Raw genomic sequence first — 25,017 nt, 5'->3', positions numbered from 1 at the left:
TTGAAGCCCTCCTACCCCAACAAGGAAGCACCCAGGTGGGCACCTTGAAAGGAGCTAGAAAGACCAGAACACACTAAGGATGCCCATGCCACAAGCACAAAGTGTGCGCTTCCCCTCTCACTCTTCCAGCGACTCAGACAGACAATTGCTGGATTCTCTGTCACAAGCTTCAAGGCTCCATGGAAATACTTGTTTTCTCCTCACTAGAGGCCTCATAACCCCATCAGGGAACCAATGACAAATTCATCTCCCACTGCTCTCACTGATTATTAGGATAAGTCTCTTTCAGAGGAGGAGGAAGGGGAGCTATCAAAGCAGGCCCTGCCACTTCCCATTCTCAATGCTTTTCTCTCAAGAGGACTTCCCTGTTTTACTCAGGAAGCCACAACAAATACTCAAACTGGATGAGCCATTAGGTGGCTGGATGGTCAGGAGCCACCTACAAAGCCCAAACTGAAGGGGATCAGAGAGTCTTCACAATCTCCCAAAAAGCTGAAAGTACCACCCCCTCTCCTCAATTATTCACCAATATCATTGTAGAGAAACAGGCAAACCTCACAGAAGGCAAGTGACCGTCCATAATCCTGGAAACAATTTTTATTTGGCCCCTAAAAATGTGATGCACATGCTTAAGGTCCCCCAGCAGACACCCTGGTAGCAGCAATAGTTACTAGGGCCACCCTGCCCAAAAATGGGGATGAGCTGTCAGGACAATAAAATATGTGATACGATTCTGAGAAAATCTCATGAAACATCATCTCTAGCTTCAAGGGTGGCAAATTATTCAGAGAGGTGCTCAAACCAGTCCTGATAAAAACTAAGGTTAGCAGCACACAATGCCACCAACAATTCACAAGGAAAAGTGGAAAGGGGCAGTTTTCTAACTCTCCTTTTTGTTCCCCAAGATCGCCATTTAACCCTCACCAGCTCAGAACCAACAGACCCCCAAGGAATTGCAATAAGTCAGTTTTCCACAATAACCAGTCAGAAAAACCACTCAGTCTCTCCAGATCCACAAGCCCTTCAAAAGACAGCTGTCACAATGCCTATGGGCCAGAGCCAAGAGTGGGGGACAGACTTCTCCCCCGTCTGGAAAAGCACATTAACTGATCAATGGGTCATACAAATGATCCGTGAGATATACCAGCTAGAGTTCCTTCAGAAACCTCCCAACTGGTTAATTCCTTCTCCCATGGAGAAGAAGCATTTTCTCATGTTGCTGGCCATCCATAATCTCTTACAAATTCAAGCTATAGAGCTGGCGTCTACGACTGAAAGATGCTCGAGCATCTATTTGATTTTGTCCATAGTGCCCAATAAAAATAGAGAAGAGAGAACAATTCTCGGTCGTAAGCTCTTGAACAAATTCATCTGAACAAATGGCTTCCGAATGGAAAATGAGGACTATCCTGGCAGCTCTATAGAGCAGGGATCCACTCACCACAATTGAACTAGCACATCCCCATCCCCATCCCCCCCACCGGCAGGGGATACCCGAGGTTCACCTATCATGGCCAATGTTTCGACTATTGGGTTCTCCCCTTTGGTTTGTCATTTGCACCACCTTCACAACAGGCCACTCCAATGGACTCTTCTGCCCTGGCAAAACTAGACTGCAGAGAGGTAAAGCAAACTGATTCTTGTTCCAGATCAGGTATGTCAGTCCTTGTCTTGGTGGAGCTCACCTGTAACACTGCAAGGTGTTCCCTTTCCCCCCACATTAAATACTCAAGTTATGACAGATGTATGTTTGAGGGGATGGGGAGTACACTGCCTACAGCAGGTAGCCCAGGGCTGCTGGAGCCAGACAGAGCAGCAGCACAGCATAATCTGGTTGGAACTCTGGGCGATCAGGAACACTCTCCTAGAGTTCTAGCCCTTTCTACACCATCGCATTCTAGTCCGCACACACAATACAACTACCAAAGCCCACATAAACAGAGAGAGTGCACTTGGCCATGGTCCCTTCATGGAGGGAACTCAACTCATCTTCCCCAGGTGAAACTGCATAGGGCTATTCTCACAATTATTATTTAGTGTAGAAGAAGTCTCCTACCATAGTTTGGGAACTATGTGCACTCCCAATATTTGATCATGTGTTAAATAAAAGCAAGGTTAGAGGTGGGGAATTTGCTCGTCTGCCAAGCCTCAACTAGCACTCCCTACCTAGACTCCATCCCCCAGCTTTGGAACGAGGTAGGAGAAAAAATGCTAGAAAGTAGGGTTCTACTTGTTCTAAAATGGAGCATTGGTTACTCATCGTGAAGGACTTGCCTTCCAAACACTGCCTGGGCAGAGGCAAAGTTGTCAACTCTATAACGCTTAGTAAAAGTGGAAGGTGCCTGCCAGGTGGCTGCTCTACAAATGTCCTAGACAGGAGCGTTCGTTGAAAAAGCTGCTGAGGCCACTGTGGCTCTTGTGGAATGGGCCAATATTTTAGTGGGTGCCCTGAGATCTTGTGCTTCGTACACCAAAGTTATACATGCCTTTAGCCACCTAGCTATGGTGGTGGGTTTGACAGGTTGTCCCATGGATTGGGGCAAAAAAGACACAAAAAGAGAGTCTGAAGAGTCCTAATGTGTTTTGTCCACTTGATATATACTTTAAGGCACCTGCGGATATCAGGTTTATGCCAGGCCTTCTCTGTCGGGTGAACCGGTTTGGGGCAAAAAGAAGGCAGGATAATGTCCTGAGATACATGGACGGGAGAGACTACCTTAGGGTGAAAAAAGGGGTCTGGGATGAGTTTAACAGAGTCCTCTGAAAAAACGCAAAGGTTCTTGTGTATGGAGAGGGCCCCAAGTTCGGACACCCTGCGGTCAGAGGTAATGGCCACGAGGAAGGCCAGCTTGAAGGACAACACGTGGAGTGGAACAGATGACAAGGGCTCGAAGGGTGGACCCTGGAGAGCCTTAAGGACAGTATGCAGGTTCCAGTTAGGAAAACAGTGGACCACCAGAGGTGACAGCAGGGTGGCGCCCTTCAGGAAATGCTTCAGGTGAGGACGGCGGTGTATGGAACTATGTGGTGTTCCAGAAACTAGGCCCACCAAGGAGGCGGCTTGACATTTTAAGGTATTCACCAACAGTCCATGGTCTAGCTCATCTTGCAAAAACTGCAGCAGGTGTGTCATGGTAGTGGATCCCTGGGGTACCCTGTGATGTTCTGACCATCTCAGGAAAGCCCTCCAGATATACTGGTAAATCCTGTTGGTGGATGGTCATCTGGACACTAGCATAGTGTTGAGCACTGTAGCTGAGTAGCCATGTTGCCCTAAGATGCACTGTTCAGTTTCCAGGCGGCTAGCCTTAACCAGCCTGGATCCAGATGCCAGACCTGGCCTTTCTGAAGAAGGTCTGGCATGATGGGCAGGACGAGGGGTGTTTCTGAGGCCAGGTTGGCGAGTTCTGCAAACCACGGTCTTCTCAGCCAGAATGGAGCTACCAGAAGCAGTTGCACCCTCAGGATCTTGACCCTGCGGAGTACCCTTTCTAGCAACGGAGTTGGAGGGAATGCGCAAAGAAGGGCCTCCGGCCAGGGGGATTCTGCCCCTGATTCTGCCTGGTGGCAGGGGAACCTTGTGAAGAAGCAAGGGACCTGGGCATTGCTCGGGGTCGCAAAGAAGTCCACCACCGGAAGTCCGAAGCATAGCATGATCTGCTGGAAGTTTTCCCGTTTTAGACGCCACTCCCCTGGGAGCAGATCTGAGCGACTCAGCCAGTCTGCCACCGTGTTCAGATCGCCCTGTATGTGATGTGCCATAAGAGATGCCACATGGCGTTCTGCCCATTGAAAGAGCAGGACTGTTTCTGCTTGCAGAGATCTGGATCTGGTCCCACCCTGGCAGTTTATGTGAACCTTCGCCGTGGTACTGTCGGTGCGAATGAGCACATGGCGGTGATGGATGATGGCGTGGAAGTCCTGTAGGGCCAAGTGGATGGCTCTGAGTTCCAACCAGTGGATGCTGTGTTGGTGTTCTTGTGCCGATCACTTCCCTTGGGCTGACTGTTGGAGGCAGTGGGCTCCCCAGCCCCTCTTGCTAACATCTGTAGTTATTATGATCCTGGTGGGATCCAGGAATTCCTTGCCCACTGACAAGTGTGGTGCCTTCACCTACCAATGCAGGGAGTGAAGGACCTGTTGTGTCAGGGGAACCCACTTGTTGGATTTCACTGCAATGTCCGTATGGAACGGGAGAAGGAACCACTTTAGAGGCCTCAGGTGAAAACGTGCCCATAGAACCAACTCCAGACATGCCACCATCAGTCCCAGGAGTCTGGCTAGGGACAGCAAGGTGGGGAGTCTTGAACTCAGGATCCTGTGGACCTCTAGCTCCAGGGTGTGCCTGTGTTCAGGAGAAAGGAGCAGCTTGTTGAGTTGAGTGTCTATGAGAACTCCAAGATGCAGGATTTGATGAGTTTGCTGTAACTGGCTTTTCACCATGTTGATCAAGAACACATGGTCATTGAGGGTCTGTAGGGTGAGCTGTAGGTCTCTCTGGGCTGTCTGAGGTGTCGTAGACCAGACCAAAAGATCATCCAAGTACCCCAAATCCTCACGCCCTGGAGTTGCAGGTGTGCAATCATGGGCACTAGGATCTTTGTAAATACACACGGAGCCAATGAGAGGCCGAAGGGGAGCAGTTTGTATTTGTAATGGCATCCTGAGTAAAGGAAGCGGAGAAGATGGCAACTGTCTTGGTGAATAGGCACGTGCAAGTAGGCCTCCTTGAGGTCGATGGACATGAGGAGATCGAGGTGATGGATTGCCTCTGTGATGGATCTCAGGGATTCCATATGGAACGTGTGCTTGCATCTAAACAAACTGGTTTAGTTGTTTTAGGTCCAACACTGCTCGCAGGGAAACATCCTTTTTTGGTACAGTGAATATTATAGAGTAAACCCCCTTGCTGCGCTGTTGGGATGGGATGGATTCCACAGCCCTTATTGCAGGAAGATGTAGAATTGCCTTCTGCAGGCCTTGGTGCTTGTGTGGATGGCGAGAAGTTGGAGAGGGGAAGAATCTGTGAGGCAGATGGCTGGATAACTCTATGGAGTAGCCTCCCTTACAGTGAGTGGAGAGCACCCACTGATCTGAGGTGGTGGTCTCCTAGACGTGCCAGTGCGAGGAGAGGCAACCACCGAGGGGCACCTCTCAAGTCCTGTCATGCCTGTTGCTTGGACTGCTTGGCTTGGGCATTAAAGGGAGCTCTGCTCCTAAAACCCTGTCTGGATGCCCTAGGTCTGCCCCAAAAGCGGCGCTGAGACTTGAAGCCCCTGTCTTGGTCTCCAAAAGATGAGCAAAGGGGACGAAAGGGCTGAAAGTCTCGTCTTCCTAGAGGCCGGTCCTGTTTCTTTGAGGAGGAAGGCATGGATTTCTTTTTATGTTTTGATTCTACTAAGATGTCATTTAATGCCACGTTGCCAAACAATTTTTCACTGTCATAAGGGATGGCGGCCAGGTTGGACTTGGATGTGGTATCCACCTGCCAGTACTTCAGCCACAAATTACAGCAGCCTACCACTGAGGATGTAGCTGCCCGAGACGCAAAACGTAGGCCATCCAGAGTAGCATCCGAAATAAAAGCCTGTGCCTTATATAACTGTAAGAGTTTGGCGCAATCTGGCAGGATCTGTAAGAGGATCCTGAATTAAACCATCCAGCCAGATTAGAGATGCTCTCGACACCATGGAGGCAGCTGCCGAGGCTCTCATGGATAAGGCCGTTGACTCGTGAGAACGTTTGAAGGCCCCCTCCATGCATTTATCAGTGGGGTCCTTCAGGACAGATTCCCCATCCCTGGTCAGAATCCAGATGGAAATTAGTTGTACAACCGGCACGTTTGTAGTGGGTGTATTGAAGAACTCACTCCCTGCTGGAAGGAATAGAGTTTGTTAGCCACTGCAATGACCATCTTAGATGAGGTAGAAAGGGACCATTCTGTTTTTACTGCTTCCACCAATTGTTACGGGAGTGGAAGAGACACGTTAGAAGGCTTTGACCACCAGAGCACTCTTGCTGGGAGGTGGGCGGGTTAAGCTCTAGGGTGTGTACTGTTCTGGACATGAGGGGTGCTAAATCTATTGCCTGAAAGAGTCTGAGGGGTGCCTCTGAAATCTTAGTGTCTCTGAAGTCCTGGCCAGCAGACTATTCACCTTCAGATCTTGGCAGTTCTGGGTCCCCACCACCCAGAGGGTTGACTGGTGAAGAAGGGTCCTCGTCTAGGGGAATGGTAGGTAAAATGTCACCCAGGGGCCTCCGAGGGTGCTCCTGTGATGAATCAGTGAGCAAATCACCAGTTCTCTTAGGAGTTAGAGCTCTAGGACTGGGTGAGTCATACGCAGAGAGTTCAGATGAGCGCGTACTGCGTTTCCTCTGTTTAGATCTAGAACTGCCCTTCCTGGACCTTTTAACATACTTTTCCTTTTTCTTCACTTTTTTAGGGGTTGGAGCCTTAGAAGCAGAAGAAACTGGGCTGGAGGAGGACAGGGAGACTCGCCTGGACCATTTTTGCCTTTTGGATTTCAAATCATCATATATCTCAAAGGATTTAGCTAACAAGCCCTCAAAGCATGACCCCCAGGTAGGTGGCATATCCCCTAGCAGTTGCATCAGGGTTTGGTCCATAGATGCAGTCTGGGTCAGAGTAGATGACCCTGAGGAGTCTGGGGCGGGAAGGGCAATAGAGCAAGAGACCCAGCTTGGGCCACGCTCCTTGTCACCACTGTGCGCGGGTGGGGGGGGGTCTGCTTCAGGAGGACCAGGCCCATCCCCACTTCTTCTGAGGCTGCCCCGGTCCTGGGCAGCGTCAACTGCTTTTGGGCCTTCTGGCCAGCTGACGCCATTGCCAGCAGGATTTGGCCCGCTTGGCCTCCCACGCACCCCATGAGGCCTCGATGGGCATGTGGGGTTAGCGGGGACGCTGCTGCAACTAGTGGCAGGCAGGAAGAGCTGGCAGGAAGCGGCGATGGAGTCGATGCTTGGCCCACTTCCCTGCCCTCAGAAATGGCCGCTTGCTGGCACTGAAGCTCTGGAACGCTGCCAAACAGCTGACTGGCAGCAGCAGCACATTCTGGAGGGCTGCAGCTGGTCAGGGAGCACGCGGACAAGCTCTGCCTGCTGGGCGGTCTCGCAGCTGTTCCGCAGGCCATGGAGTGGCCCGAGCGAAGCCTCCCCCTCAGTACTCGAAGGTGGAGTACCTTGCCAGCTTTTTCCATGCAGCAGAATCAGGGAGTAAAGAGGTGAGGCAGGAGGGAAAGAGGGGGAGAGGGGACGAGATATGGAGAGGCAAGCTGGAGGAAACAAGGAGAAGCGAAAGGAAGCTGCCTGGAGCCTTGCAGGACTAAAAAGAACTGGGGAGGGTTTGCTCCTCCCAGCCTTAAAAGCTTTCCTAATTGACTTAGTCCTGCCTCTGGGGTCACGTGGGATCGCAAAACCCACACGTGAGATGCCCTTGGACTCCAGCAGCAGAGAATAGGAGCTTTTGAAGATCCGCTACAGCGGGGCTGCCAACTTTGGCCCTCCCAACTGTTGCTGTACTACAGTTTCCACCATCCCCAGCCACTGTGGCCAAGAGTCAGAAATTATGTGAGTTGCAGTCCAACATCTGCAGGAGGGCAGAGGTTGTGCGGCCCTGTGTTACATGATACACACCTCCACTGAGGGAGCTTGAAATGTTGGGACTTACCTGATAGGTCATTCTCCTCAGTGGATCAGAGTATATCGAACCCACTCAGTCTATGGTCAGGAGAATGTCCTCACTTTGACAAAAGTGTAGAATAATTTGACCTACTGCAGGCTGATTTTGGGGGACTTGAATGAGTGCTTTTGGCACCATTTAGGCTTATCAGCTCCTCCCACCACATAAGGTGACCTAAAGCTGAAATTTAATTAGCCCTGTCTTAGGGGCAGGTGGGAGAAGCAACCATTACAGGATACAGTCCAATCCACTGAGGAGAAGAATGACCTATCTGGTAAGTTCTACAGGTTGCTTAGCTGTAACTTTGGTTCTTCTAGTGGTCATCTGTCCTTCTACACCAATGGGCTATGGGCTGGTGCAGAGACCTCGTCGGAACCTAACAAGCTCAATTCTCTTGATTTTGGTGGGAATCCCACCCCCAGCCACTATATGTGGCTGCGCCACTCCACATCCCCCCAGTCACTGAGTCCGCCTTCAGTAGACCCAGTGGGGAGGATGGGAGGGTGTGTAAAAGGACAGATGACCACTAGAAGAACCAAAGTTACAGCTAAGCAACCTCTAGTTCTTCGACGTAGTCTCTATCTTTTACACCAATGGGCACATAACAAGCTAGCACCCAAGGAGGAGGGAACAAACGGAGACAAGGTTGCACTCTGTAAGAAGAATTTATTTCATAGAAACGAGGTACATCAACTGAAAATAGACTGAGGGGCAGTCCTGCCAAGCCTAGCATCATTCCGTGCCTGGCATCAATGGCATAATGGCAAATAAAGGAGTGGGGTGAAGCCCAAGTAGCTGCTTGACACATAGTGTCCAAAGGGACTGCACGATCAAAGGCAACCGAGGCTGCCATAGACCTAACTGAGTGCGCCTTAATGGTCGCAGGCAATTGTTTATGTGCTAAATTGTAACAAAGTTCAAGTAGAGACAATCCACCTAGACAGGAACTGAGCAGAAACTTGCATGCCTTTGCAAGGCCCATCATATAGAACAGAGAAGGGGTTTTCCTCCAACCTGCCGACCTCTGGACATCCAAATGGTGCAACCTGTGATCTGCATCAGATGAAGGGTTTTGAAAAAAAATACAAGCAGGGTGAGTGGTAGGGAGCGATGAAAGGTAGAAACTACCTTTGGAAGGAATTGAACATCCGGCCAGAGCTCAACCTCATCTTTATGAAACTGGAGGTAAAGTAGATCAACCCTCAGGGCCCGCAGTTCACTCACCCTCCTAGCAGAGGTAATCGCCACTAAGAAGGCAACCTTCCACATCAGCAGACGAAGATCAATCAAAGCCAAAGGATCAAAGGGCAGTCGCAGCAAACCGGCCAGAACCACAGACAAGTCCCAAGCTGGTGACACAGCAGGGTCATTCGGCAAAACGTGATAAACCCTTCAGAAAACTCTTCATCAGCGGGTCCTTAAACCAGGAAACCCGAGAAGCGGGCGAATGTGCCACAATGGCTGCCAAATGTACTCTGAGAGAGAGCTTCAAACCAGATTCTTTCAAAGATAACAGGTAGGTACAAACATTTTGAACAGATGAATTAAGAACATCAAAACCATTTTGAGTAGCAAATGTACAGAAATGAGTCTATTTGTGTCCATACGACTTCCTCGTCGAGGGCTTTCTAGCCGCCAGCAAAATGTTTCTAAGTCTCACCAGGAAGTCGGTAGGATCTTCCAGGCAGTCAGGTGCAGGGATCGGATGTCCGGATGGAGCACTTGACCTTTCTCCTGCAACAGCAGGTAAGGCAGAGCGGGAAGGCACACCCAAGTCACCACCAGCCACCTCAGAGCCACAAACCAAGGCTTCCTGGGCCACCAAGGGGCTATCAGGATGGCCCTGGAGCGGTCTTCCCTCAGCTTGCGAAGAACCTTTGGTATGAGGGGGAACGGTGGAAACAGGTAAAGCAAGGGGCCTTTCCAGGACAAAAGCATCGCCCAGAGAGCTCACCCCTTCCCCTCCCCTGGAACAATAGAGGACACACTGAGCATTGTCCTGAGATGCAAGTGCATCCAGATCCAGAGCACCCCACATTGCGAATATGTCCCGGAGTACACACCAGTCCAAGGTCCACTCGTGGGAGACCATTTCCTGTCTGCTCAGCATGTCCGCCTGGACATTCAGGTTCCTTTGGATGGAGACCGCATGAGGCGTCACCACATGAGCTACACACCAATGCCACAGGTCAAGTGAGAGGCTCCTGGAGGTTGTGCATCCCTGCCGATTCATGTAGGCTTTTGCAGTCGTATTTTCAGTTTGAACGGTCACCGGACAATCCACAATTACGGGTAAAAAGCCCCTTAGGGCATGGAATATGGCCAACAGCTCCAAGTACATGATGTGTTGACCCCTCTCTGTCGATGTCCAATGGCCGCTCAGGCGATAACCACCCAAATGGGCACCCCAGTCTAGCTCCGATGCATCAATCATAATCACCCAGCATGGAGGGGAGACCTGGAAGGGAGAGCCGAAGAGCAAATGATAAGGTTTGACCCACCAGGCTATGGCTTCCCACACTAACCGAGGAGGTGTGTGCTCCAACAGAGCAGAGTTCTGAAGGGGGTCAAATACATCCAGGAACCACTTCCGAATGATGCACAGCCGAAGGTGCACATGTGGAACCATGTACATGGTGGCAGCCATTTGGCTTAACAGGCACTGCACCGAATGCATAGTGTGTGGCCCTCTGGCCAGGAAGGCAGAGGCCAGCCGCATAAGTGTCTCTATGTGGGCCTCGGGGAGGAAGACTTGCTCCAAGCTGGTGGTGAAGATCAGCCCTATAAATTGTATCCTGCGGGTAGGATCTAGCTGGGACTTCTCAAAGTTGATTTGCAAGCCCAGGCTCTGCAGAGTATCTATGACTGCATTGAGAAAGCTCAAAGCAGCCCACTTCGAACCTGCCAGGATAAGCCAAACGTCTAAATATGGCAGGATTAGTATCCCGTATTCTTGCAGAAATGCCACCACAGGGGCCAGACACTTTGTAAAGACCCTTGGGGCCATTGTGAGACCAAATGGTAAGGCCTTGAATTGATAGGCAATTCCCCTTATCTGGAAACGCAGGAAACGTTAATGTTGAGGGTGTATGGAGATATGATAGTAAGCGTCCAAGGAGACCATCCACATGTCTTTCTCCAATAGGGCCAAAATAGCCAGTACTGACAGCATCAGGACACACTTGTAAACAAGGTGTTTGTTTAGGCCCCTGAGGTCCAATATAGGGTGCTGGCCACCTTTCGGATTTGAAACGACAAAACAACAGGAATAAAACCTGGGGCTTGCCACGTTGGATTACGTTCTTCAAGAGGAGAGCACAGACCTCCTGATCCAACACTGGAGTCGACGGAGTAGTCACAACCCCAGACAACAGTGGTGTCTGGTGAAACTCGAGGGCATAACCCATATGTATGACTGTGAGGACTCACTGATCCACAGTCACCTTGTCCCAATTCGCCTCAAAGGGAGCCAGGCAGGTCCAAAAGGCCCAGTAGTCATTGTTTCTTCTAAAAGGTATTTGGATGCGGTTTCTGAAAGGCAAGCTTATTGGGCTGGAACCCGGACTGGTATCGGTTGTTGACCCGAAAGGAACGCTCCGATGAGGATTGCTGCTGTGAAGGGGCTTTATTTATTTATTTATTTATTTATTTACACAGTCAGACAGGTGTTATTGACTGGTTTGTTTTATCCAGACATCGAGTCCTTCCCAGGACCTGGGATGGCTGAATTTTGTTATCAATGTTGCTGTTATTATAGATATCGTCGCAGAATATAGGCTGTTCCCAGCAAAGTTGCTTTTTGTAATTGGCTGATGGTGATTTCTGTGGCCCCTATGGTGTTGAGGAGCTCTTCAAGGTCTTTTGGAATTGCACCTAGAGTGCCAATTACCACTGGGATTATTTTGGTCTTCTTCTGCCACAGCCTTTCAATTTCAATTTGTAGATCTTTGTATTTGGTGATTTTTGTTTTCTTCTATTCTGCTATCCCCTGGTATTGCTATGTTGATTATGTTGACTTGTTTTTCTTTCTTCTCGACTACAGTGATATCTGGTGTATTGTGTGGCAGATGTTTGTCTGTTTGTAGTTGGAAGTCCCATAATATTTTTACATCTTCATTTTCTTCAACTTTTTCAATTTTATGGTCCCACCAATTTTTGGCTACAGGTAGCTTTCCCCGAAAATAAGACAGTGTCTTATATTCATTTTAGCCCCCAAAAATGCACTAGGGCAATTAGCGGTACATCAGAAATTACTGCTAGTTCTTACTTTTGGGGTAGGTCTTACTTTCGGGGAAACAGGGTATTTTTTGCAGATGTTCCAGTGTATCATCCCTGCTACCTTGTCATGCCTTTGTTTGTAGTCAGTCTGTGCGATCTTTTTACAACAGCTGATTAGGTGGTCCACGGTTTCATCTCCTTCTTTACAAAGGCAGCACTTGCTGTTTGTTGTTGACTTTTCTACTTTTGCTCTTATTACATTTGTTCTTAGTGCCTGTTCTTGTGCAGCCAGTATTAAACCCTCTGTTTCTTTCTTCAAGTTGCCATTCTTAAGCCACTGCCAGGTCTTGGTGATGTCTGATTTTCCACTTATATTGTGCAAATATTGACCATGCAGTGGCTTATTTCTCCATTTTTCTGCTCAGTTCTTGACTTGTTCTTTCTTGTAGGCCTGCTTTGTTTCATTGGTGTTGAATAGTTTCTCGTTATTGATCATTTTAAGTGCATCTTCTTCACTGTCCTTGATATTCTTCAAGGCCTCTTTTCTCCTCCTCTACTGTTTGATGGACTTGCAGCATTCCTCTTCCACCTGAGCTGTGAGGGAGGTATAGCCTATCTACATCACTGTGGGGGTGCAGAGCATGATTGATGGTCATGATTTTCCTGGTCTTACAATCTAGCGTCTCTAGCTCTGCCTGGGTCCAGTCTATTATTCCTGCAGTGTATCTGATAACAGGTATAGCCCAGGTGTTTATGGCTTGTATGGTGTTCCCGCCATTGAGTATGGACTTGAGGATTTTTCTAACTCTCCTGATGTATCCACTTCCAATTTTTCTTTTAACTTCAGCGTGTGCAATGTTATCAGCTTGGAGTATGCCCAAGTATTTGTAATGTTCTTTCTCTTCCAGGTTCTTGATTTTGCTTCCATTGGGCAGTTATATTCCTTCTGTTTTTGTTATTTACCCTCTGTTCATTATTAATGCAGCACACTTGTCTAGTCCAAACTCCATTGCTATATTGTTACTGAATATAGACAGTGTTTAGCAGTGATTTGATTTCTGACTGGGACTTTCCGTACAACTTCAGATCGTCCATGTATAGCAGATGGTTGCTATATATTAATGTATATAGCAGATGGATGGTATATGATGATGATGATGATGATTTACATTTTATATCCCGCTCTTCTTCCAAAGAGCCCAGAGCGGTGTACTACATACTTAAGTTTCTCCTCACAACAACCCTGTGAAGTAGGTTAGGCTGAGAGAGAAGTGACTGGCCCAGAGTCACCCAGCTAGAATCATGGCTGAATGGGGATTTGAACCTGGGTTGCCTCTGCAGCTTAGGAGCAGAGGAAGAGTAGGACATAGATTTTGCCGTACTCCTCAGCTTCTGCACCTTCTGTAAGGTGTCATCAGTCTGTTCCGCGAAGAGGCTAGAACACTCGAAGAGGAGATCCTCAATACTAGCGCCGGCCTCATAGGTCAGCCCGGAGGAACACAGCCAGGCATGCCTCCTGAGAGCCACGGACGTGGCCATCACCTTCACTGTGCACTCCACAGAGTGTCTGTCCAAGTAAAGTTCTTGCTTTGCCACCTGGACAGCCTCGCTCAGGAAGACCTTCACTGGATCACACTTATCCTGGAGCAGGAGGTCCAAAAAGGGGGCCACCTTTTCCCACAAGAAATTGTTATACCAGGCATTATAGGCCTGGTAGTTGGCAACTTGTAAATGTAAAGCTGACACCAAGTAGTCTCCTCCCAAAGGAATCAAACTTCCTGCCCTCCTTATCACCCAGCGCAGAGTGACTGCATCCTTTAGACTTCTGCAGGAATGCCTCCACTACAATGGAATTAGGGGTAGGATGATTCTTCAAGAAGATCATATCATCCTGCATCTGCACCCTATAGAAGTTCTTCAAACGCCAGTTGGGTTGCAAAAGAGTTGCTGGCTTTTCCCAGTGTCCACACATGACGCCCAATAAGGCTGTGTTAAGTGGCAGAGAGGCTGGTACCTTAGCCTCAACATCAATGAAACCAAACAGAGGGTCCAATTCCCCTTTCCATTGCGTATCAAGGCTCACAGTGAGGGCCAAGGCCATGTGGGCCACATAGGCTGCGTATTGCTTTAAATCTTCTGATGGAGATACGGGCTTAGAGTCTGAATGATTGTCCAAAGGGGACAACCTCAGGGAGACTACGTCCGAGTCCAGAGAGCCAAGTTCACTTTCACTTTCTGTCTCAGGAGGCACCACCGAATCTGGGGCCAAGACCAGAGGGAGAGACAGGAGCTCCATCTGGTTTCCCAGTGGTTCTGGTGCCGACACATCAACTGCCGCAGCCAGTACTGAGGCAGGTTGCAGCATCGAGGACCGAACTGGAACTTCCGAAGGAGATTCGCACCCCCTAGCGCAGTCCCGAAAGTCTCGTTGAGAAGAGCGAGGCCCCCTTCTGAATGCAAAGGGGCCTTATGCCAATCACGAACAGTCCCAGCTTCTCCATAAGCAGAACCCTCTCAGTACCAAGATCTGTACCAGCGCTTCCCATAGTCAGAACAATCTGAATGATAATCAGAGGGATACTGTCTATAAACAACGGTGCCTTGGCGCCAATCTCCGTAGGAGGAGGGTTCGTCCTCTACATGCACAGAACCTCGTGCAGAGACATGGTATCGATTAGCGTACGAAGGCCCATGTCAATCCCAGTCTCCCCCATAGCTGTATTCAGAGGAGTGCTCCTCTGAGTCCCAGCACACTCTCTGATCCCCAAGGGGGGGCTGCTTCACATGGCGCCTGGGAGATGAATGACGTCGAGGCAGCCACAACGCATTTGCAGTGGGTTTGTCTGGCAAATAGGGTTCATAGTCTGACATAGAATACTCTCACTCATTGGCCGCTATCAAGAGTTCTTGTCCCACGAAGGTATAGTCAGGCATCTGATTGGGAGACATCAAGGCCACTGGAGAACCAGTAGAAAGGTGAGGGTTCGTAGAACTTGGTATTGGAAGAGCTGGCACCAGAGGCCAGGCGACCTTCTGACGCCTGGTCCATAATTGCCATGCCATGCCCTGAAGGTGTCAATTTCGGCTTCTTAGCCAACGAAGCTTCCGAAGAAGAGACTGGCGAGGGCTTCTTCTTTGGGGGGATAGTTGGAAGGTGTTGCCCTGCCAGCAGATGCGGAACCAGCGTCGGCTTCTTCTTCTTTTTCTTCTTTAGCGGTCCTGAAGGGAGGTCCAGTACTGGAGGTAAAGCCTGCTTAGGCAAGTCCTCTAGCAGCACAGAAGGGGCCGAAACCATGGATAAATCCTAGGCAGGCATCGACGACATTGGTACCGAGGCCGGGAGTTCTGATGCCGGAGGACTGAAGTCCGAGCACGGTGATTGCACTGAAGAAGCCATTTTAAACTATTGCTTCAATGACAAGGCCTCTGAAGAATGGACGGCCAAGTCCCACAGGGCAGCGCGTAAGCGAGAAGCCCTATTCTTTCAAGCCTGCATCGTAAACCTCTGGCAATCAGTACAGGTCTTGACAATGTGGAATTCCCCCAGGCAGAGAAGACACTCAGTATGAGTATCAGGGGAAGGGATCTTAAATCCACAGCGAACACATTTCTTAAAGTTCTTTGCACCTGGCATAGAAAACTTTCGGCCACAAAGCCCCATCCTGGCCAGGATCAGAGCCACGAAGATAGGAGGGGTGGGACCGTAAGCCAAGAAAAAAACGCTACTGCGTGAAACAAAGAAAGCAACAATAGGCATGAAAACAGGGAAATCGCGAAAAAAAACACAAGAGGATTCAATAATAGTCCTACTCATTGCTGAGCTGAAGATTCCACGACGTCTACTGAAGTGCGGATGACGAAGATTGAGGGGATGAGGAGTGGCGCAGCTGCATATAGCGGCTGGGGGCGGGGTTCCTGCCTAAATCAGGAGAATTGAGCTTGTTGGGTTTGAAGAGGTCTCTTCTCAGGCACCTAGCCCATTGGTGTAAAAGTCAGAGACCACGTCAAAGAACCAATGTTTCATTTTATCTTCACACCCACTCTAAGAGGTGGGTTAAAACTGAAAGAGTGCGACTTGCCCAAGGGATCTGAACATGGGTTTTCCACCTCCAAAACTCAACACACTGGGCCACATTGGCACTATGAGCAGCCCAGCTTTGGGAGTCACGGTGGTGTCAGGAGAATCCTCTCTTCAAGAGGCACTTGGATTTTCCTCTGCACTCCAACCCATTACTATTATCTAGAACTGGGAAGAAATTTAACCTCAAGTTGAAAATGATTTAATGACACTGGTGAACTCTCGTCTCTCTCATAGCACAGTATGTATTTTGAGCCACTGGGATCATTAAAATTATGACTTGAATGATGCAGGTAACTTTGGGTAGACTAATTGTGGCTCACTATGGGATACAGGTATCTGCAGGAGCGTTAATATTTTTAAAATGTATGCCCCACCTTTCTTTCAAGATATTCAAGGCGGCTTATGTAAAGAAAAATAAAAAAGTCATGCACACAATATACAGCAACATAAAACACAGTAATAATAGGGCTGTAGTGTTTAGTTGATTAGCCACAGATTAATTGATTAAGAAATCTGCGCCCCAATTAATCGTGGCACAGAAACAATTGTTTTTAAGGCGAGTAACTTGCCTAGGGAGCAAGAGGTTGCTGGCTCGAATCCCCGCTGGTATGTTTCCCAGACTATGGAAAACACCTATATCAGGCTGCAGTGATATAGGAAGATGCTGAAAAGCATCATCTCATATTGAACGGGAGATGGCAATGGTAAACCCCTCCTGTATTCTACCAAAGAAAACCACATGCCTCTGTGGTTGCCAGGAGTTGACACTGACTTGACGGCGCAACTTTACCTTTTACCTTTACTTACAAAGGCCATGCATGGCAACCACCATATTAGAAGAGGTATTCCCTCTTCAATCTTGTGCAGGAGAGAATGCCTCTTCCAAGATGGTGCCTGCTATAATACATACCTGCATCTAAAAAAAGAAAAAGAATCCTATTCTTTAAAATCTCATATATAAATTTATGTATATTTAGCTGATCAGTTAACATACATACAATTGACCGACTCTGATTTCTTTAACAGTGCAATATCCCTAGTTAATACACAACATAAGCTGGTGCATAAAAGGCCCTGTCTTTGAGCAGAGCAGCAGACTTGAACTCTACAAATCCCCCTCATTACATAATCACTCATCTACTTTTGGCAACAGCCTCTGCTTTCTCTCCCCTCATGCAGACATACATATTCAGTTCCCAATAGTTAGATCCACCCCTCTCCAAATGAGACTCACATTGATGGTTTCTATTCCCCCATAGGCAGCTCGAACCCGTGGCTCCTGGATTGTCAGCAGGTGGGTCCCGCTCACTGTGAGACTGGTACTTCCACTGTAAGAACAAGGGGAGAAAGGAAAAATGGATTCAATCCACAAAAAGCTGTGGTACGAAATGTAGGGGAAAGAGTTTTCTGGAGAAGGGACATCTATGGCTTGGTAACATCCCAGGTCTGCTGGTTCCCATTCTCATTAATGGAACCTACCAGGGGTGTTCCCCTGGCAATGAATCCAGGGATACATTTGGACATGGAAGGCAAACTAAACGAACCTACATGCAGTCCTATGCAAATGAATATAGGAAGATGAAAACTGAAGATTTCTTTTTGCATGGTTCAGTTTCCCCAATCTTCTTAATGTCTTTTGTTGTGCCCAGAGGGGTAGTTTGGACTCAGAAGACCTTGTATTGTGTGTGTATTATGCTTAAGTCACTAAGTGTCAATAATGTGCCTATCCTTTACAATTTTTCACTGAAAGTCTTGTCCAACTGATCTCTAATAGAACAGGGTGGATTTGAAATATTTAACCCAAAAGTCTAGATATTATGCCCTTCAGATTCTTGTGGTATACTGTATATGCCTATGGTACAGAATCTTCTTTAAAAAAATAATACTCTTGTGTCTTTCAAATAATTTGGAGATACTGTTCTTTAAATAATCCAAAACACACATGCTGCTGATCTAGAAGATGGAGATAGATTGCATCATTCCCACCACACCATCCCAAAAAGCTGGAGGAAACAGAAGAGTCCAAGGCCATGGTAAGAAACTAGTTTCTATAGGATGGAGAGCAGCTCTTAATTTTCCTCTTGGGGCTAGAGGAAAGAAAAGAAGTATCAGGATCTTTGCTACTAGACAGCAGTGGGCAGCAGACTCACCAATGGGCGGGGCAGTCACCATGACACTGTTCTCCCAGTTGCCCCACATGTGCCAGTTTGGATCCTGAAGGCCATCTAATGGGAATGGCAGATGCTCAGCAAGGAAGCATTGCTAAGGTTATCCTAGCAACCCAACACTGTCACAGGCTCATCACTTACTTGGCAATACTCCAGGCAGGTTCTATGGTTGTGATGACTGGGTCAGGACTGTAGCGGAAGGAGATGGTGCCATTCATGCTGATGTTAGCCCGGTCAATGCGTAGGCTAAGATTAGCAGGGCCTGGGCCAACTGCTGAGGAGGGAGTCAGGCAGACAATTTCTGCTGCACTACGCCTTGAGAGAACAAAAGGGTTGGAGAGAAAGTGAGGGAGGGAGAGTTAGAGTCACTAGCCTTGAATGAATGAAAGCATGAATGGCCACTTCACTCCAAAGATGAAGGTCTATTCCACCTCCTCTGCACCTTTCAACAGAGCACAAGAGTCCCTTCAGCTTCAGAACTCATAATTATTCCTCAAGAGCACCTAGAACCTAGAGTTAATTGGTTCTACACATTACCCTCAGCCAGCGGCGTACCTTACAAATTTGACCACTATAAATCAGAGAAGAGCATTTTCGCTGGAACGGTTTAATGCCCAGCCTTCTGCCTTTTTGGATGGCAGATTTAAGAGAATACCACTCAGGAAACGGCTATGTCCGTGCGGTTGGGGCAATATCGAGTCCATATCACATGTACTTTTATACTGTTTGGACATTTGCATTGCCTGGATCGAGCCACTTATAAAAAACATGCCAGGTTGATCAGAAGAGTATTATACATCCTTTCTTCTGGCAGACCAAATTAAAGCAATTACAGCAAGATTCTGTGCCGCAGCCTGCAAACTGAGACGGAAGCAGTTAATTAATTGTAATTGAGACCTCTGTAAGTATATGTTTTGTATTACTCAGTCCTGTTTTTGATTTTATTTTACTTTAAATTTATTTTCCATCTTATTTTTTGATTGCTGGTCACTGACTGTAATAATAAATTCATTCATGGTTCTACATATTAAGTGGCTATTATGAACAATGAAATTGGCCCAGAGATGTCAAACAAAGGGTTTGTTTGGCCTGTGTTGATACCACTGCTAAAGTCACTGTGAGACATTCCGCGATTTGAACCCAGCCAAGAGTGCCCGGACACTCCATGGAAACCTGGATGGTACCCATGACAGTACCTGATCAGCCGACATGGTGCTCCACGGATGGCAACACTGACATTGCTCCCAGCATCCAGATGGGTCCCCAGGAGGGTGATTTTTGTTCCACCTGAGGCAGGGCCTCGTTCTGGGTCTATCCCATGAAAACTTGGGGTCTGCATGGGGGGGGGAGGTAGAAATCAATAATAAATTTCCTCCCAAGATACAAAGTTCAAGCAGCTCCCTTCTCCCTTCCACAAGTTGATTAACACCATTACCCTCCCAGGACTGAACTAACTGATTTGGGGTCCTGGGCCCAGAAAACTATATCCCACTCCCCTACCAAACCAAATACCCTCTGATTAAAATGCAAGAGCTGTCTAACTATCATAGTTCTTATACAAGGTAGAAAATCCACCCCTAACCCACACTCTGATTACCACAAAAGTGAAGGGAGTATCCGACTGGGTCCGATAGTCAGCACCACAATCACCTACACAGAGCTCCACAGGCCCAGGCGGAGGGTCAGGCAGCAGTGATGGCTCCAGCTCACATACCAATCTGAAGGAAGGCAATAAGATGTGTCAAAAGAGCAGGGCCCACACCAACGCCACTACTCTCAGTCTCCTCTTGTTCGGTACCAGCAGCCCTTCCCATCCCCTGTCATCCTTTCTCAGATGAGGCTATGAACTGCCTTTTAACTCGGGATGGCTAATTAGTATCCCATGAGCCACATCTGGACCTTGTCCCCATGGGGGGGGGGCACTGCTCTCTTTTCTTGGCTCCAGGTTTGAAACTGCTGGATCCTGAATAGGACTACTCCCTGGAGTGGTGCTGGTCAGGCCAATTTTTCAATGTGGCCAGTGCTATCTTTCCCTCCATGGCAGAGAGAGAGAGAGAGAGAGAGAGAGAGAGACAGACAGACAGACAGACAGACAGACACAGACACAGACACAGACACAGACACAGACACACTATGGTGTGTAGGTGCTGGGTTAGAAATCTGCCATATATTGTATACCAGGAGTTCCCGACCTTGGGTCCCCAGATGTCCCATCATCTCTGGAGGCCATTGTGGCTGGGAATGCTTGGAATTGTATTCCAACATCATCTGGGGACCCGAGGTTGGGAAACATTGGTGTATATCACAAATCCCCTCATTCTGTACTGAGCCAGAAGGCATACTAGTGTAGCCTTTGGCTTGGCCAATGCCCCTCCTCAGTCCATTTCAACACAGAAGGTTCCAATATACCTCCCAGTACAAAATAAGAGGCCATCTCAGAGACCAGTGGTACATCATCTTGTTTTACACTAGGAGGGGTGTGTTCCAGATTCTTCTGTCTGGGTGAGTGGGGGCCCCTCAGGCCCTGTCCAAACAAGATGCACAGGGGGAGCAATATAACACAGTAAGGGTAGAAATAACCTCCCTACCCATACATATACACATTGAATTAATTGGCTATTCCAGCTCTGCATCATTGCTTTTCCACAGAAACTTTCCAAGGAAAAATTTCGATTTAAAGATGTTTTGAAACTACAGACAAGGTCCAGTTTGTCACATTCAAAGAGACACATTGGTCCTTGGTTGATTAGGTCAGGTGTTCTCAAATGAGAAATTCTACTCCCTAAGGTTTTTTTTTTTTTTTAAGCCTGTTTCTTGAGTGGAGGGAAAGCTGCAGCTGCTTTCCTGCAACATGCATCTGAATTAAAATGAGTGGGGCACACAAGGACAATATTGATGCTATTTAAAACTGATAAAGCTTCAGGTTTGACTATCCTTCTCTGCAACATAAATCTTCCTGGTCTGATCTGATCTGATTATTGTGTAGATTTATATTCCACTATCATATCAAGTTTTAAGTTTTAGTTGCTCTTTGGTTCATTGTATTGGTTTGTTAAATTAGAATATTCTCAAATGTTTCAGCCTCTCTTCTTAACTGTAATAAGGTTAACATGAAAAAGTTTAACACACGGACAGTTTTAGGCTGCCTAGAAGCCCTGCCTCTGAGTCCCAAATGCACAAGGAAAGGGCTGTTGCAGCTGGAAGTCTCTCTGTTCATGCATGCAGACAACAAGCAGCCGGGGGCAGGGTGGGGTGGGGGGCTCTCACATTCCAAGATGCATTGCTGGCTTGTAAGAAAAACTTACGGCCTGAGCTGAGATGGCCATAGCAGGCCAAGGTGAATTTTGGTGTTCTCTGTCTCTCTTTAAAAAACAACAACACTCTTATGTTGCACGTAATATTTAGTTTAACTCTGAGACAGCAGATGTGAAAAGCTTTGAACCTATTACATCATAATCTAAATGCCAAAATAGCAGGTTTTAGTAGCAGTAGGTTGTTTTCTCCATTTAAAGTACCTCTCTACAAAATGAGATAGCAAGGCCATTTTTTCACCAGGCGCACTTCACTGTTGCAAAGGCAGTAAATATCCTACAGCACATGTCCTGGAGTGAAGTCCAGGACATCAGAATGCTAATAGGGTTCAAGGCTGGCTGGAACTGAGAATGGGCCAGTTCAGACGACACATCATCCAAACAAAGAGAGGCAATAAGGATGTGTGTGCACATCCTCCCGCCCACTGCTGGTGCACAGGGGTGCCTTTCTTTAATCACATGGGAGGCGGTCTGAAGCACTTCTCAACAAGCAGGTATTTGGGACAGATAAAGATGAGCAGTTCCGATGAGCTACTACCCCCCACACCCAACACACACGTTGGGTGTGAGGGAAAGATAACTCTGAGGGTCAGGAAGGACATGTGTGCTTATGGCACACACACATATATTCTCATTGCATGGGGTTAGGCTGGCAGATCAAGTACTTTCCAGACTAGCCCACAACTAGACTAGCCCATACTATAGCCCATAATAGCCCAGACTAGCCCATAAGAAGAAGCAATTGGTTCTTGCTAGCTGGGTACAAAGTATTGTTATTGGGTGGAATTCCAACCCATGCAGAATGGGAAAGGTTTTAGGTGAAAGATTATTTTTCATGTGCTATTATTTTGGTTTAAGTCAAGTCAGTACAATTATGAGAGAATTCACCATTAAATGCATCATCAGGGTTCAAGAGATTGCGTTGACCCTCTGTAAGTACATATGAAAAGTACATATGAAAAGCCCTGCTGGATCAGGCCCAAGGCCCATCTAGTCCAGCATTCTGTTTCCCACAGTGACCCACCAAATGCCTCTGAGAAGCCCACAGGAAAGAGCTGAGGATGCGCCCTCTCTCCTGCTGTGGCTCCCCTGCAACTGGTATTCAGAGGCATCCCACCTTTGAGGCTGCAGGTTGCCTACAGCCATCAAAACTACTGTAAAGGCAGACCCTGTAAACCATACTCCCCACTGTCTCTAGAAGTGTCTGTTTCCCCTTATTCTACACCCTGACAGCTCCCCACAGCAGCCACTCCCTGCTGCTCAGCAAGCCCTCAGTCCCGGTGCAAGACTTCACCCACCTCTCAGCACTGACGTACTCAGCAGGGAGGGAACTGCAGCGCACACCAGCCACACGCACTCCCACCTCGACGAAATGAAGCCCCAGGTTCTCGCCCCAAACTGTCACCCGTGTCCCACCTTCCTTGGGGCCAGTCAGTGGTAATACCTGCAGAGAGATGGGGCAGAGTTGAGAGGGGGGGAAAGGGCTTCCATTGGAGGGAAGCTGATGAAGCTCCTATGCGCCAACAAGGAGGAGTTCAAGGAAAGGACAAAGTTGATTCCCCAAAAACACAGGCTGCCAAGGGACTAGCTAGGATTACTACATACCCATTTCTGCAATATTAAATCTGTTGCTACAGGGCTCCTTAATTCACCAGAGATGGAGGGAAACAAGAGAACACAACATCCCTGTATCTAGCCCCAGAACAGATGGAAGTCCCCTACTGTATAGAAATACGGAAAAAGCTCCACAGTCACAAAAGCCATATTTGGGAGCACCCATAAGCAACCAAATAGGCACAACTAGCAAAGGCAGCCAAAGTCTTCTGATCTGAGTAGAAGGCCCCACCCAGCGGGTAGGAAATATAAGTCTGCTGCAGACGTTTGGAACTTTTGTGCAGCGGGGTGCAAGTCATAAAGATCCGAGGCGTTCCTCCCTCATTTTACTCTCTCTCTCTCTGCCCCTGCACAAAAGTTTAAGTGAGGAGTTGCTTGACAGGCTTTTCCTCTGTTTGCACTCCTGATGTGCAGCATAGAACTAGGATTCCAGCACCCTGTCCAATGCTCATGCATTTTGAATTTGTGTAGAGGTCTACACAATAGCATCGGAGTTGGACTCCATGTATGTAAACTCTTCTGCAAATATGACACTGAATATGCAAAATGGGAGCTAAGAGTGGCAATGGAGCAGGTGCGACCCCACATCCCGACAACGCATAGACTTTCTCAATAAAACATCAGTATTATTCATATCATTTATAACCTGCCCTTCCTGCAAGGAGCTCAGGGTGGCGTGCATAGGATCTCCTTTTTATCCTCAGAAAAACCTTGTGTGGTAGGCTAGGCTGAGAGAGAGACACTGCCCAAAGTCACCCAGTGAGTTTCATGGCTGAGCAGAGATTTGAACCTGGATCTCCCTGGTAGGGGTGTGCATGGACCATTTGCTGAGGTCTAGTCCAAATTCAGACTGAACCGTGGGTATGTGAACTGCTTTGACAAACCAGATCAAACTGGCCTGGTTTGTGGCGGTCCAGTCTGCGACCAAACCAGTTCTGCAATCCCTATTCTCTGGTCCTAGAGCTCAACAGCCACAACCACTACACCACACTGATTCTCAAACTGCATAACACACAATGTTGAAACATATGCTCTTGTAAAGGGCTGAAAAGTCAATCTGCCCAGTTCACAGCCACAGGGAAGCCATTAGAAGGTCTGGATTGATTTGCCAGGCCTGTTGTTTTTTAGTAGGAATAATTTCACAGATAGGATTGTCATCTCCATCCCGGAACGGTGTGTGCCAGGATATGATTGGTTGGTTGATGCAGAGATGTCCTTACCTGTGTGATGTGGGGATGGGCACAGCGGGCCCCTCGTCGGCCAGGTGGCACCCAGTTCTGACGGGGAGCAGGGCAGTGAGGGCGAAGGAGGCAACGGCGCTCAGGAACACACCAACCACACTCATAACGCGGGTCTGACTTGAGACAGAGACCGCAGCTGGAGCGCTGGGCTGAACACTTGTACAGCAGAGCTGGGAAGAGAGAAGGAGTAGATTGGAGAGGAAACGAGAGGGCCCACTCCAGTTTCCTTGGCAGGAGCTTACCACCTCCTACTCACCCTATACAGACCCCTCCTCCTCAGCGCCTTTGATAAGGGGCTGGAGTAAGCCCCTTTTCTGCAATCTAAACCCTGCAGCAGGGGTGAAGAGCCAGTCCTCATGTTGCTCTTCAATAGTGTTCCGTGTAACAAGGATTCCCAGATATTGTTAGCAGGTAAAGTAAAGTGTGCTGTCAAGTTGGTGTCAACTCCTGGTGCCCACAGAGCCCTGTGGTTGTCTTTGGTAGAATACAGGAGGAGTTAACCATTGCCATCTCCCAAACAGTACAAGATGATGACTTTCAGCACCTTCCTATATTGCTGCTGCCCGACATAGGTGTTTCCATAGTCTGGGAAACATACCAGCGGGGATTCAAACTGGCAACCTTTGGCTTGCTAAACAAGTCATTTCCCTGCTCTAATTCCCATAATCTTGCAGGTGCAATGGCC

The 25,017-nt window shown here is 48.1% G+C and overlaps 1 protein-coding gene and 1 long non-coding RNA gene across 5 annotated transcripts in view; one reads left to right on the top strand and one right to left on the bottom strand.

Moving 5' to 3' along the window:
- PLXNA3 (plexin A3) overlaps positions 1–25,017 on the bottom strand; it is a 100,705-nt gene that overhangs the window by 30,986 nt on the left and 44,702 nt on the right. For all 3 annotated transcript variants that reach the window (XM_053300322.1, XM_053300323.1, XM_053300324.1), the window contains 6 exons: positions 24,312–24,502; positions 22,776–22,921; positions 19,764–19,884; positions 19,363–19,499; positions 18,308–18,481; positions 17,233–17,326 (listed from right to left, as the gene is read on the bottom strand). In XM_053300322.1, coding sequence (XP_053156297.1) covers positions 17,233–17,326; positions 18,308–18,481; positions 19,363–19,499; positions 19,764–19,884; positions 22,776–22,921; positions 24,312–24,502 — 863 coding nt within the window. The remainder of the gene's footprint in view (positions 1–17,232; positions 17,327–18,307; positions 18,482–19,362; positions 19,500–19,763; positions 19,885–22,775; positions 22,922–24,311; positions 24,503–25,017) is intronic.
- On the top strand, positions 1,939–18,351 carry LOC128346731 (uncharacterized). Of its 2 annotated transcripts, none has more exons than XR_008317159.1 (3): positions 1,939–1,998; positions 6,444–6,583; positions 17,258–18,351. It is a non-coding gene; the product is annotated as an uncharacterized LOC128346731 (long non-coding RNA). The 2 variants fall into 2 exon arrangements; XR_008317158.1 differs by having other exon boundaries at positions 1,939–2,196.

This window comes from Hemicordylus capensis, chromosome 2, assembly GCF_027244095.1.
Source record: "Hemicordylus capensis ecotype Gifberg chromosome 2, rHemCap1.1.pri, whole genome shotgun sequence".
Taxonomy (NCBI): Eukaryota; Metazoa; Chordata; class Lepidosauria; order Squamata; family Cordylidae; genus Hemicordylus; species Hemicordylus capensis.
The sequence above is the reverse complement of the archived record's forward strand: the minus strand, read 5'-3'. Positions and strand labels throughout refer to the sequence as shown.